Genomic DNA, 15,406 nt, shown 5'->3' with positions numbered 1-15,406 from the left:
GTGTGAGATACCTTATAAAGAGAGTCGTAATTTTAAGAGTTAGAAAAATCTTATGTCTAATGAGGAGAGAATATACGAATTTAAATTACCTATTTATAATTAGATTAAGATACATGAACATTATAGCGGCGAAATCCCTTACAATTCTCAGAGATTCCATCCATCGCAGATGACGAAGATGCAGAGCGTGACGGAAGATGAGAAGCTGGCTTATCAGCGCCAAGGTCTTGCGAGAGCGCCAAAAGCTGATCCATACTCTCGACGCAGAGGATTTTCTCTGCATTGCAAAGAAATAGCGACGCGAAGAGTGTAAAGAGTGGGGACAAATATGTTCGAAGGCGGTAGGTTCGATGTTCGTACACAAATATAGAAGCGGTGTTTGACTTTAATTGTTTGTTTATTTATTTAAATCAGTTCATATGGCAATCTTGGCGGTTCTAAAGAAGATTTGCACTATTCACAGTAAAAGCGAAATCTTATTACACTTTTTACTGATGTCTACGCTTATTTTAGCTATAAGTTTATAGTTAAAACTATTTTTATTTGAAGCTTAGGAAAAAACACGTTCATTCGCTTGGATTGGCGCTGGATTCTTTTATAATATTACCAGAAAATTCAGTGCTGTATACGAATATTGGTGATTGAGCTATTAATGTGAACTAAAACAACTGAGACTAGAATGAGAGTAGCTATTTTCTCTACTTTGGGGGTACGCGTAAAATATGTATGCTGGTCATCCCCATTAAAATTTCGTTTTGATTTTATCTAACGCATGACTTACTTTGACCCTTGCAATCGCGACGACCCAACTATTTAAATTGTTACATAAATATTTGCATTATGTTGCATATTTATTCAAACTACTTCGAGGAGATGGTAATTGAAGGTTTTTTCATGACAATAATTTAAAGTATTAACGGCTCCTATATTAACAGAGATTAAAATTAAAATAATAATGTTATTTAATTACGCTTGGAAAAATCAAACCTGTATTAAATATCTAATGATCTTGCGTTCATATCTAGCATCTAGTATATAAGAGTAAACATTGTACATTAAAGCAAAGTTAAGAACGAATACGCATTGATTTAATATTTGAATTCAAGATTACAAACGGCAATAGTAAGTCCAAAGTGCTACCGATGTTGGCTCACTTGCTAAAGCAATTCCGCACAGTAAGCCATCCAGTAGGGTGCCACCCAACAGCTGCCTCTCGACGTCGACGATTCGCCAAGGAAGCATATTAAGTCGCAAGGTAAACTTTATCTCTCAACTCTGTATTTTATTTTTCCCATAAATTCGAAAATATTCGTTACTCTGGGACCGCGTTGGATTTTTTTAAAGCAACCTGACAACCGTTCGTTTAAGCCCAAATTTTTTTCAGTTTTTCAGTCGGCGTTTCCATGATTCGACCCAGTATCCACCCTTGGGAAGATGTATTGTCCTCATAGATGCTAACAATTTGGCCCGGTTGAATGTTGGCTGCAGGTCTGAGCCATTTGGCCCGAGCCTAAAGTTTGTGAATGTGGTCTCGCCTCCACATTTTAAGGAATTTATGTTTTAAAGTCGTTACACGGTACCACCGCGTATGATAAGACAGCCTGCTGTCGTTAGTTACGGAATCAGGTGCAGGCATCAAGGACTACCCAACTATCAGGTGCGCTGAAGAAAGGGCTTCTAGGTCGTTTGGTTCTTCTGTTAAGGGTGGCAATGGCCGAGAGTTGAGGATTGGCTCCGCCTCGATCGCGATTGTCTCTTCGTAAATGAATACAGTATATATATACAGTACAGTACATGAATACAGTATATCAATAGACTTTACTCCGACTTCCCACAAACCGGTTTCAAGCAGTGAATCCTTCCATAGTTAATTCTTCTGCATAGTTAAACAGTCTTCCGAAGTACTTCTCTGGTGCTTAAAACCCACGATCCCAATTAATGCCCTTTTTTTAGGGTGCAAATGCTAACGAAGCAGCTGTTCGACAAATTTTACTGGTGGTTGGAAGCTGAACGGATAACGGCCGTTTCGGTTCACCAATTCCTGCCAGGATCGAATTACGTTTTTTAAGTTCAGGTTTTCGAACCTTTTATTTCTTCTTTTACTTGCTAAATTTTCATACTGAAGATAAATGGGTTTGAAAGATTGCGACTACTAACAATCCCCTGCTGGTTTTAACTTAATTGAAGTCACCCATAATGAATGCTAGGATACGAAGAGTGCATCCTTGGGATGATAACCTTTTGATCACGTCATCAATTTGATTTCTTTTATTAAACTTCCTACATTTGGGAACTGCAGTTTTCGCAGCATAATTCTACTGCAAGCTTTAAGCATAAATCGGTCGGCTGCAACAATTCAACGTTGGATATTGGCACAAAGTTTATTAATAGTAGCGCCTTCAGTTCTTGAGTCAATTTTTTAGGACTGATACTTCAGGAACACGAGTTAGAAATGATTGAACCAGATACTAGCGCTGGATACTTGTTTGTCAAATAGGATTTTAAGAATTTTCCTGATGTTAGCAAAAAGTTATTAAAATTACTGAGCTACGTAGGATACAATTTTTTGGTTGACAGGATAAAAGGCCTTACTATGAGAGTTTAAAAGATCACTTTTCTGTTGTGTTTTAATAAATCTGGGGCACAATTTATTTTGCCAGTTGCATTTCATTTGGCCTTGAAGATGCTATCATAACATTACGTTTACTGACCCATACAGTTGAATGCGGTGATTGATGTCTATATTAATGGCTAAGATTGGTTAAGATTTGTTGTTAAGAATACCTTACTTTTTAGGGTTCTACCAAGTTTGTTCAGTTGTTATTGGACATAAACAAATATTATTATAGTGGCCACGTTATCTCTCTTTAAGGTTTTATTGAAGATTGTTTGTTTTATATATTTTATTTTTATATTTTTCGGAGCTGTTATGATGGATATCTTTAGTTTATAGGTATTACAATTTACGATTCATAACATTCAGTATTTGACTCCATTACGAAGGTTAAGATAACAACGATATCAAATTGGACAAAATGTGTCCCAAGAGCATCACTATAGAGAGCAATATTTATAGACATTTCTTTTCTTTGCCTAATAATTGAATCTTACTACCTGCTATGATTATTATTAGCACGGATGCAGAGCGCCGCTCTTCTTTGAATGTCAGATGTCAGCTAAAGTTCTGACTAGAGTTTCTTATTCTTGACTTTTGAGCACGTGCGTCGATAGAGTGTTAAAGTTATTGTGAGGAGTTTTTTTGTAGTCTAGAGTTATTGTAAATTCCGCGCTTCAAACTGGTTGACTAGTGGATAAGATATTAGGGTATTGTCTATTAATTGAAGGGAATAGTCATTGTCATAGTGTAACCCACCGCTTTTGTTTGTGTTTGCGCTTTCCAATTGCGTGTGGTGTAAGTTAGCGGGTCCTCTCAGGTTAAGTTCCTAAGACAAGTGTGCGTGTATGACTTGCTGTGTTATGGTGTTTGGCATTGGCCCGTCAGGGCCGAAAGCTTGATTGAATGATGTGATGTCTGTACGCGTGGAGTTCCAGACTGACCGTAGTGAGTTTGCCTTCCCTAAACTGTGGAATTAGATAAGCGTTGATGTTTGTTTTGGTTAAAATGCAGGTCATGGTTTTTTCCCCTACTCTGGTGTGAAATAACTTGTCTACGGGTTGATAAGCAACAGATGCTGTTACCAACAATCCATTCTTTTGGATGAGGACTACGTCTATTTTGCTTGTTGCCAGGTGTTGCAGGTGAGGAGGGCAGCAGATACGTACCCAGTATGGTTGGCCTCCTAGTGTTCCATCTCGTCATCACTCATAGGTTCATAGATCGTGCAGGAACTAGGTTGTGTGCCGCTATTTTGTCCGTATCGTTGATATGGAGCTGCGCCTTGTCGAACTGTTGCGCTGCGAGGGGTTCTGGACACGCCTGTTTAAGGAAGATCATTGGAAGTTATTTTTAAGCCACTGTCGCCCGCCTAACCAGACCCCACTGATTTCTTGGGATTCTGCCGCCTTCTTCGTTCTGGTCGATGCCTCCAATGATCTTTCTATCTTTTACCACTTCTGCAAAAGACCTAGATCATGTGGCTCGGTTGGTTGTTTTGGCTTTCTTGTTCGCTGGTTGAGCTTCTTTTATCGATCTCTCTCGTTTTTTGCTTTTGCTTGTATCCAGAGCGATGTCGAAGTCTGTGATACTCGCCCTTGCCTAGGTTATGTCTTCTAAAATTTGTTGGTAATGTAGAAACTTTGTTGCCATTTTTATTAACTTTAATTTTTTTTAACTTGATCTACTTTCGTTTAAGGATTTTTACGTTGAAGCTAATCGTATTTATCGCCCGCTCTCAACTCGTTTATTTTTTTTAATTACATACAATGCTTCTGTAACACAGCCAGCGCAGCCGAGGCCTTGGACTTGAATATCTGTTCCCTTCTGCTAGCTTGGTGCATATAGCTAATGATCGCTAAGATATGCCGGCAGAGCTGCGGTCGACGCTTATGTGTAAATGCTTAAGGCTGACGGAGGGTCGTCGCATGTCAAATATGCTGACTCTGCAATCTTCAGTCCCAGTGCACTCTGATCATATAACCGTGCACTCTGGAAATTGGGTTGTACATTTGTCTGTAAGTATTGTGGCCAAGTTCTACAATATGTTTGTACTTATATAAATGTAATAATGGTAATATTTTTGGTAATATTATCTTTATAAATATTAGGCTTATGTCGTAGACTCCATTTGCATTTGACTTAATCAGTACTATTGATTTAAGGACATCAGTCTCAGTAGTAACCGTGAAACTAAAACTACTATCACAGGTACCATTATAACAGCAGCAATTTATAATATCACAATTTCGATACGTATTTTTAGGAAGGTGGTCAAGATAGTCATCTTTTATTACATCAGGTACTTTACAGTCTGTAAATTGTTTATTAAGTTCATTAGGATTGACATCACATCGGGTTGTGTTGGACTTACCAACTGCCTAGTTTCTTAATATCAGGGATGCGCGCTGGCTTGTCTTATATCGCTTTCATTTTTGAAATGCAGTATCCCGTTTGTTAATTGCTACACTAAACCATGGATTTTTACGAGGCTTGGTCATTTTCGTCACTAATGATACTGAACGGTTGTATAAATATATAATATTATCTTGTAGGACAGACAATTGAGAATTAATATTTTTATAGCCATAAATAGAGTCCCAGTCACATAAATTACAGTCGGTACTTAGCAAGACGTAGTCAATATTTTTAAAGTCCCTCTAAACTATATGGTTTTCAGTTAAGTCTGTAATAATATTAAAAATTAAATAAATTAGATCGTGTTTCAAAAACATTGCCATTGAAGGTTGATTATACATGGAAATTTTATTACAGTTAGTTACAAAAAAAAAAAAATAAATAAGTCAAGGAGTGTATCACAGTGGTTTGAAAAATGTGTAGGTACTGATGAGTTTACTAAATTTAAGCCAATAGAATAGAATAGATAGTCCGATTATTTATTTTAATCGTGTTGAAATCCCCAGTCAATTACATTTTGGTAGTCAATAAATCCTTGTGGTCTATAAATGCAGCCAATCAAAAGTTTTTGATGAGTATAAGGTATTTGTGATCTGAAAAAAAATATCCATTCAGCGGAACTATCACTCGGATGTTTATAAACAAACTTTTGCATTGAGACGTTTACTTACATCTATGGCTACTCCCCCAGCGTGGCTACTTCGGTCTAAACGAAAGAGATCGTAGCCACTACACTCTACTAACGAATCGCTAACATAAGGCGAAAACCACGTTTCGGACAAACATATAATTTTGATATTTGAATTAACAAATAAATACCTAAATTCTTCAATTTTATTTACTAAGTTTAGAGTGTTAGTATGGCATACACGATGGCCAGTTATCTGATTACGTGATTAAGTATAGCTGCTCGCATTCGGCGTGCATACATTGTCATACATCATCAACAAACTAGACAATCAGTAACTCATACGCACCTATTGCTTTTGCTATAATAATTAGTCTATGCACTACTATTAAAGACAAAAAAGAGTCTCGAGAGAGTGTGAGATACCTTATAAAGAGAGTCGTAATTTTAAGAGTTAGAAAAATCTTATGTCTAATGAGGAGAGAATATACGAATTTAAATTACCTATTTATAATTAGATTAAGATACATGAACATTATAGCGGCGAAATCCCTTACAATTCTCAGAGATTCCATCCATCGCAGATGACGAAGATGCAGAGCGTGACGGAAGATGAGAAGCTGGCTTATCAGCGCCAAGGTCTTGCGAGAGCGCCAAAAGCTGATCCATACTCTCGACGCAGAGGATTTTCTCTGCATTGCAAAGAAATAGCGACGCGAAGAGTGTAAAGAGTGGGGACAAATATGTTCGAAGGCGGTAGGTTCGATGTTCGTACACAAATATAGAAGCGGTGTTTGACTTTAATTGTTTGTTTATTTATTTAAATCAGTTCATATGGCAATCTTGGCGGTTCTAAAGAAGATTTGCACTATTCACAGTAAAAGCGAAATCTTATTACACTTTTTACTGATGTCTACGCTTATTTTAGCTATAAGTTTATAGTTAAAACTATTTTTATTTGAAGCTTAGGAAAAAACACGTTCATTCGCTTGGATTGGCGCTGGATTCTTTTATAATATTACCAGAAAATTCAGTGCTGTATACGAATATTGGTGATTGAGCTATTAATGTGAACTAAAACAACTGAGACTAGAATGAGAGTAGCGATTTTCTCTACTTTGGGGGTACGCGTAAAATATGTATGCTGGTCATCCCCATTAAAATTTCGTTTTGATTTTATCTAACGCATGACTTACTTTGACCCTTGCAATCGCGACGACCCAACTATTTAAATTGTTACATGAATATTTGCATTATGTTGCATATTTATTCAAACTACTTCGAGGAGATGGTAATTGAAGGTTTTTTCATGACAATAATTTAAAGTATTAACGGCTCCTATATTAACAGAGATTAAAATTAAAATAATAATGTTATTTAATTACGCTTGGAAAAATCAAACCTGTATTAAATATCTAATGATCTTGGGTTCATATCTAGCTCTAGTATATAAGAGTAAACATTGTACATTAAAGCAAAGTTAAGAACGAATACGCATTGATTTAATATTTGAATTCAAGATTACAAACGGCAATAGTAAGTCCAAAGTGCTACCGATGTTGGCTCACTTGCTAAAGCAATTCCGCACAGTAAGCCATCCAGTAGGGTGCCACCCAACAGCTGCCTCTCGACGTCGACGATTCGCCAAGGAAGCATATTAAGTCGCAAGGTAAACTTTATCTCTCAACTCTGTATTTTATTTTTCCCATAAACTCGAAAATATTCGTTACTCTGGGACCGCGTTGGATTTTTTTAAAGCAACCTGACAACCGTTCGTTTAAGCCCAAATTTTTTCAGTTTTTCAGTCGGCGTTTCCATGATTCGACCCAGTATCCACCCTTGGGAAGATGTATTGTCCTCATAGATGCTAACAATTTGGCCCGGTTGAATGTTGGCTGCAGGTCTGAGCCATTTGGCCCGAGCCTAAAGTTTGTGAATGTGGTCTCGCCTCCACATTTTAAGGAATTTATGTTTTAAAGTCGTTACACGGTACCACCGCGTATGATAAGACAGCCTGCTGTCGTTAGTTACGGAATCAGGTGCAGGCATCAAGGACTACCCAACTATCAGGTGCGCTGAAGAAAGGGCTTCTAGGTCGTTTGGTTCTTCTGTTAAGGGTGGCAATGGCCGAGAGTTGAGGATTGGCTCCGCCTCGATCGCGATTGTCTCTTCGTAAATGAATACAGTATATATATACAGTACAGTACATGAATACAGTATATCAATAGACTTTACTCCGACTTCCCACAAACCGGTTTCAAGCAGTGAATCCTTCCATAGTTAATTCTTCTGCATAGTTAAACAGTCTTCCGAAGTACTTCTCTGGTGCTTAAAACCCACGATCCCAATTAATGCCCTTTTTTTAGGGTGCAAATGCTAACGAAGCAGCTGTTCGACAAATTTTACTGGTGGTTGGAAGCTGAACGGATAACGGCCGTTTCGGTTCACCAATTCCTGCCAGGATCGAATTACGTTTTTTAAGTTCAGGTTTTCGAACCTTTTATTTCTTCTTTTACTTGCTAAATTTTCATACTGAAGATAAATGGGTTTGAAAGATTGCGACTACTAACAATCCCCTGCTGGTTTTAACTTAATTGAAGTCACCCATAATGAATGCTAGGATACGAAGAGTGCATCCTTGGGATGATAACCTTTTGATCACGTCATCAATTTGATTTCTTTTATTAAACTTCCTACATTTGGGAACTGCAGTTTTCGCAGCATAATTCTACTGCAAGCTTTAAGCATAAATCGGTCGGCTGCAACAATTCAACGTTGGATATTGGCACAAAGTTTATTAATAGTAGCGCCTTCAGTTCTTGAGTCAATTTTTTAGGACTGATACTTCAGGAACACGAGTTAGAAATGATTGAACCAGATACTAGCGCTGGATACTTGTTTGTCAAATAGGATTTTAAGAATTTTCCTGATGTTAGCAAAAAGTTATTAAAATTACTGAGCTACGTAGGATACAATTTTTTGGTTGACAGGATAAAAGGCCTTACTATGAGAGTTTAAAAGATCACTTTTCTGTTGTGTTTTAATAAATCTGGGGCACAATTTATTTTGCCAGTTGCATTTCATTTGGCCTTGAAGATGCTATCATAACATTACGTTTACTGACCCATACAGTTGAATGCGGTGATTGATGTCTATATTAATGGCTAAGATTGGTTAAGATTTGTTGTTAAGAATACCTTACTTTTTAGGGTTCTACCAAGTTTGTTCAGTTGTTATTGGACATAAACAAATATTATTATAGTGGCCACGTTATCTCTCTTTAAGGTTTTATTGAAGATTGTTTGTTTTATATATTTTATTTTTATATTTTTCGGAGCTGTTATGATGGATATCTTTAGTTTATAGGTATTACAATTTACGATTCATAACATTCAGTATTTGACTCCATTACGAAGGTTAAGATAACAACGATATCAAATTGGACAAAATGTGTCCCAAGAGCATCACTATAGAGAGCAATATTTATAGACATTTCTTTTCTTTGCCTAATAATTGAATCTTACTACCTGCTATGAGCTGCCGTTATCTTTAATACCATGTAATCCCAGTGCAGATCATTTTCTCTAGCTTATGGGTTATTGGGTTTTATCGAACCAGTTTGTTCTTTTTGGGCTTACGCCCTTTATGGCCGCAAGGCTGGGACGTGAGTAAGCTTTCTAGGGTTAAAAGGCGTTTAAGGTTGAGGGTACGGGTAGGTATGAAGACCTTGAACTTTTTTCGAAGTCGACTATGGGTGGAACGTAGTCTGTTATGCGTGGTATGGACTGATTCTGATTCGTTAGTACAGCGGAGTGACCAGTTGAGCCTGTTGTCCAGGCTGCTGCTTCGCGGAGCCTAAGCGCTGATGCTAATGTCCAGCTTTTGGCAAGCAAGTTCAGGGGCTTAAGGTCGAGGATTGTATTCAATGCTTGGTACGGATGCAGAGCGCCGCTCTTCTTTGAATGTCAGATGTCAGCTAAAGTTCTGACTAGAGTTTCTTATTCTTGACTTTTGAGCACGTGCGTCGATAGAGTGTTAAAGTTATTGTGAGGAGTTTTTTTGTAGTCTAGAGTTATTGTAAATTCCGCGCTTCAAACTGGTTGACTAGTGGATAAGATATTAGGGTATTGTCTATTAATTGAAGGGAATAGTCATTGTCATAGTGTAACCCACCGCTTTTGTTTGTGTTTGCGCTTTCCAATTGCGTGTGGTGTAAGTTAGCGGGTCCTCTCAGGTTAAGTTCCTAAGACAAGTGTGCGTGTATGACTTGCTGTGTTATGGTGTTTGGCATTGGCCCGTCAGGGCCGAAAGCTTGATTGAATGATGTGATGTCTGTACGCGTAGAGTTCCAGACTGACCGTAGTGAGTTTGCCTTCCCTAAACTGTGGAATTAGATAAGCGTTGATGTTTGTTTTGGTTAAAATGCAGGTCATGGTTTTTTCCCCTACTCTGGTGTGAAATAACTTGTCTACGGGTTGATAAGCAACAGATGCTGTTACCAACAATCCATTCCTTTGGATGAGGACTACGTCTATTTTGCTTGTTGCCAGGTGTTGCAGGTGAGGAGGGCAGCAGATACGTACCCAGTATGGTTGGCCTCCTAGTGTTCCATCTCGTCATCACTCATAGGTTCATAGATCGTGCAGGAACTAGGTTGTGTGTTCTTGTTCGCTGGTTGAGCTTCTTTTATCGACCTCTCTCGTTTGTTGCTTTTGCTTGTATCCAGAGCGATGTCGAAGTCTGTGATACTCGCCCTTGCCTAGGTTATGTCTTCTAAAATTTGTTGGTAATGTAGAAACTTTGTTGCCATTTTTATTAACTTTAATTTTTTTTAACTTGATCTACTTTCGTTTAAGGATTTTTACGTTGAAGCTAATCGTATTTATCGCCCGCTCTCAACTCGTTTATTTTTTTTAATTACATACAATGCTTCTGTAACACAGCCAGCGCAGCCGAGGCCTTGGACTTGAATATCTGTTCCCTTCTGCTAGCTTGGTGCATATAGCTAATGATCGCTAAGATATGCCGGCAGAGCTGCGGTCGACGCTTATGTGTAAATGCTTAAGGCTGACGGATGGTCGTCGCATGTCAAATATGCTGACTCTGCAATCTCCAGTCCCAGTGCACTCTGATCATATAACCGTGCACTCTGGAAATTGCTTGGGTTGTACATTTGTCTGTAAGTATTGTGGCCAAGTTCTACAATATGTTTTTACTTATATAAATGCATAACACAGAGTACAGTGTACTTTCGAGGTGTGAACATGTTACATCTCCCTCCTTTTGGAGGGAGTTTGGAGTTATTTTCTTAGGATATATATATAAATATAAATAAACATTTTATTTTATTTTTCTTTTTTTTATTATTATTATTTTAATTTTTTTTGGTTCTAATCAGAAAGTATTGTTATAAATCAAAAAATATTTTTTTTTTTAATTAAAGAAAATTAAGAATTAAAGTGATTTTAAAATACAAATTTTTTGTCTATCCTTATGAACTGTTCGTTTCTTAATTTTATTATTTGAAATTACTATTTTAGCCTTGTCTTCTACACACTCAACTTTATAGGGTCCAGTATATTTAAAGTCTAGTTTATGTCCTGCTTCATTTTTTAATAAAACTTTATCTCCTATATATATATTTATGTAATTAGTCGAAGGGTCATAAAATTCTTTGTTTTTCCTCTTATTTACCTCTATTATAATTCTGGCTCTTTTATGTGCTACTTCTAATCTTTATTTACTCTTTCTAGCATAATCATCAATGTTATACATAGGCTCTATGCTTCTTGTAAATTCGATGTTTTTCCAAAAACTAAACTGAGGGTGTAGTATTGAAGCAGTATACGAAATATTTTAACCATACGTACCAATCATTTTTATCAATCGATATGTATGAGTGTATGTTTTTGTTAAATTTTCTGTGACTTCGTTCTACTTTCCCAACTGTCTGGTAGTGGTGTGCTTTAGATGTTATATTTTTAATTTTTAAGTATCTGCATAACTCCTTTATAATCGAATTTTTCACTCGGTTCCCTGGTCCGAAATGAACGATTTTATTGGACCGTATCTTAATATAAAAGACTTGAAAATAGCTTTTGCGACAGTGTTTGCACTTTTCTTTGCAAGCACTTATTGGAGTATCTGTGATTGTCATAGGATTTTTTGTATGCGTTGTCAGTTTTGAGTTTTTAAATTTTTTACATTTTCTTATGTAATTAGTAATATATCGGGTCATACCTTTTCAATAATAACACCTTTTGACCATGACCAAGGTGTTAGTTATTCCAGTGTGACCTCCTTGTACTGGATCTTTGTGAAATGTAAACAGTATAGCTTCTTTTTCTTTATCATTATATAATACAGTCACTGGGTTAAGTTTTGCTCTTCTCAATGATATCAGTGCTTTGTTGCCCATTTTTTTAAAATTATCTAATAAAACTTGTTCAAATATTTTTTCCCACGGTGCCACTTTTAGTTGGCTGATAACGGCTTGCATTTCAAGCCTTTGGAAGAACTGACTTAAGTCAAGAATTCCATTGGTAAATAAATCGCTAACATTATATCTTGCAATAATTTGTTTTCCACGTTTGAAGAAACAGGTCAGGTGCAAGGTCACTACTTTACGTACTTCGTCATTATTGATGACTCCGTAAACGTTGGGCCTTGAAACTTTTTCTGTAGATTGACTTGACAACTCCATTTCTTTTTCTCCTGCGCAGGATTTCTATCTATTTTGATATCTTGTAGTGGTAATGTCTTTTGGTCATGTCTTTAAGCTCTTCGATGGTTATTCTCGATAAAGTATATGGTCTGAAGAGTGTTATTGCCCAATGAATTGCAATTGATTGAATCGGAGAAAAAATTTAAAAAGAAATTATATCTTTGGTGTTTTTTAACTTATAACCTCCTACGCTTGGAAATAACATTTTTTAATTGGTTTTGAATTTCGAATTAAATTTTATCGAAATGTGACGACTATATCGTATGGTTGTCATAGGAACAATCGGAAAATTGGTGGGAAAATAATATGAAACAAATTATAGCTTATAACCTTCTTAGCTTGGAAATAACATTTTTTAATTAGTTCTAATTTTCGAATTAAATTTTATCAAAATCGGTGGGAAAATAATATGAAACAAATTATAGCTTTTTGACATATTATCTTATAATATAGGGAATATATTTCGAATTCAATTTATTAAAAATTGGACTACTCTAACATACAGATGTAAAAAAAAATGGTCTAAAAAAATAATGAAATAGGATTTATCTATAGGATCTGCTATAGTTATCATTCTATGAAAAGAGTTTGGTGCTATATTTAATCCGAAACCCTGACCTTAAGTCAAGCCATGAAAAATATTTTTCTCTACCTATTTGGTCTAAAATGTCATCAATTCTAGGTAGTGGGAACTTATCGGACAATAGTTTTTTATTGATTTTACGATAGTTAATTACTAATCGCCATTTCTTTTCATCTGAGCCCCGTATGGACTTTTTGGAACTAATAAGATTGGGCTGTTATTGCAGAAACAGATAGTTCCACAATTTTATATTTTTATAATTTATGTACCTGGGCTTGAATTTTGTTTTTTTTTTTGACTATGAGGACTTCTGTAGTTCTTGATATAGACCGGTTCATCATCCTTCAATCTCAGCTTTTGTTTACAAAAATTATTAGTACTCAACGATGCGGTTTCCAATCCGAATACACCGCTATATTGTGTGCATAGGGTTGACGGTTGTGTTCGGAATTGTGGAGGAAAATTTTTGGCAAGTTGAGATAATACAGACATTATTCTATTTTCTTTGTTTGATTGAACTAAATCGTAGTTTGAAAGTGATTCATAATTTAATTTATTTATATTGACTACCTTACCTGCATTTGTTGTGTTAAGTAGTCTCATGAAAGTATTTTCAGGGGATGCTATGATATTTGCTATATATATACTATACTCAATATCTTGGTTGGAATTCAATACAATGTCTTCCATTGAAGCTATTTTAATTTTTCGGACAACTGTATGTTATTGGAACATAAATTGAAAATTTTAAATTGATTGGTCTACTTATAAGTTCGGATGCATTGAAGTCTAGCTGACAGTTGTATTTTTTTAATAAAGTCGATTCCTAATATTCCATCACAGGGATCGAACAACTATATCTCCCCAAAGGAACTATCGGAGAAAAAATTTTAAAAAAGATTGTCTTTGGCGTTTTTTAACATATAACCTCCTACGCTTGAAAATAACATTTTTTAATAGGTTTTGAATTTCGAATTAAATTTTTTCAAAATGGGACGACAATATCGTATGGCTGTCGGAACATTCGGAACTGTAGGAACAATCGGAAAATTGGTAGGAGAATAATATGAAACAAATTATAGCTTTAGTGCTTTTTGACATATAACCTTCTTCGCTTCGAAATAACATTTTTTATTATTCCATCACAGGGAATAGCGAATGGTAAATTTTTAAAATGAAAATTATGTGGGATTATATATTTAGTAGTAGTTCCAAAGCGATTCATAATTTAATTTATTAAAATTGACTACCTTTCTGTATTTCTTGTGTTAAGTAGTGTAAAAAATGCCTGTCATTTCAGTACTACATTGTAAGTAGTTAGTGATGGCTTCGTTCGTCGTTGCGAAGTTTCCTGCCTCAAGAATTCTTTTCTTTTCTTTTTTTCATGCTCACAATTTTTAGTCATTGTACTAATGGCTTCTTTAATGCTGAATTTATCAGCATGTTCGGCTGGTAGGCCTTCGTCAATGTACGAAGCTTTAAAGAGCTTTTGTAAATTGTCTATTTCTGTTGTAAATTTCTCGGCTGTTATGCCTTTCTGGGTTGTCTTCGCTATTTTAGCTTTGACTACGTCGGATGTTTATTGAAATTTTTTTATGATACAGTTTATTGTCAGGTCCTTGTATAATGTAGATCTTCGAATGTATATTTAGTCAAGTTGACCAACTTCAAAGCTGTTACAAATCTTTGAAGGTGTATCTTTTGTCTGTTAAATTCCGGAATGGCGCTCGAGATGTCCTTTATATATGCCCTTTGGGCTGCTGGATCAGCCATTATGTATTCTTTTTTGTCTGGCGCACTTATATCTGAGTCTATATCTTCTTCTTCTTCAGCTTCTGTTACTATTATAAATTCAGGAGTTGATAGATCACGTAGATCTTTTTCTTTAATTTCCATTCCTTCGCTCGAGTCGGAATATTCATTTTCCGTTAGGTCAAAGAGGTATTTAAAATTGTCAGTATCGATATATTTAAATTATACCTATCTTTGACAGTTATCAAATTTGTTCGTAACTTGATCAATAATTTAGATCATTTTTACCGATTCGCTCTATTTATTGCTATCCTATTTTCATGCACCAAAGTTCTTGCACTATTGAAAGGATCAACAAAAATCTTTGCATGTTAAGTAATAGTGTCCTTATGTATTGGCCTATTTTGGCTTATATACTTATAAGTCTTTTCAAATATGTCTTTTATTTCACGGATATAGTTAACTGCTCCCATTCCATATTAGATTTGTATTCATTTTTTTATATCAATTGTGCGTAATTTTTAGCATATTTATGTCACTGCATACATATAATATTTTTGTATTTTCTTTTTTTTTTTAAATATATTATTATAACAATGGTTTTCATTTTAATAAATTAGATTTTATCCAGATCATCAGTCTGGCTTCTACGAGGTGTGTTCAATAAGTAAAGTGACTTTTCAAATT

At 35.7% G+C, this 15,406-nt stretch overlaps 1 protein-coding gene and 1 long non-coding RNA gene across 7 annotated transcripts in view; one reads left to right on the top strand and one right to left on the bottom strand.

Moving 5' to 3' along the window:
• Positions 1 to 6,876, top strand: part of LOC122818737 (uncharacterized) — a 29,054-nt gene extending 22,178 nt beyond the window's left edge. For 4 of the 6 annotated variants that reach the window (XR_007764797.1, XR_007764796.1, XR_007764795.1 and 1 more), the window contains exons 2-4: positions 4,401 to 4,632; positions 6,227 to 6,416; positions 6,490 to 6,876. Coding sequence is in view for 1 of the 6 variants with exons in the window: in XM_044093815.2 (XP_043949750.1) it covers positions 4,480 to 4,632; positions 6,227 to 6,388 (315 nt within the window). In the remaining 5 variants the exon portion in view is untranslated. Of the gene's footprint in view, positions 1 to 3,230; positions 3,247 to 4,400; positions 4,633 to 6,226; positions 6,465 to 6,489 lie in introns of those variants that run through there. The other 2 variants (XR_007764793.1, XM_044093815.2) reach the window with 2 other exon arrangements.
• Positions 1 to 15,406, bottom strand: part of LOC108024275 (uncharacterized) — a 49,744-nt gene that overhangs the window by 10,419 nt on the left and 23,919 nt on the right. Inside the window, exons 4-5 of the long non-coding RNA XR_007764800.1 lie at positions 4,989 to 5,300; positions 3,784 to 4,928 (exon numbers count right to left, since the gene is read on the bottom strand). This is a non-coding gene — a long non-coding RNA (uncharacterized LOC108024275). The remainder of the gene's footprint in view (positions 1 to 3,783; positions 4,929 to 4,988; positions 5,301 to 15,406) is intronic.

Source organism: Drosophila biarmipes, unplaced genomic scaffold (genome assembly GCF_025231255.1).
Source record: "Drosophila biarmipes strain raj3 unplaced genomic scaffold, RU_DBia_V1.1 ptg000004l, whole genome shotgun sequence".
Classification (NCBI taxonomy): Eukaryota; Metazoa; Arthropoda; class Insecta; order Diptera; family Drosophilidae; genus Drosophila; species Drosophila biarmipes.
The sequence above is the reverse complement of the archived record's forward strand: the minus strand, read 5'-3'. Positions and strand labels throughout refer to the sequence as shown.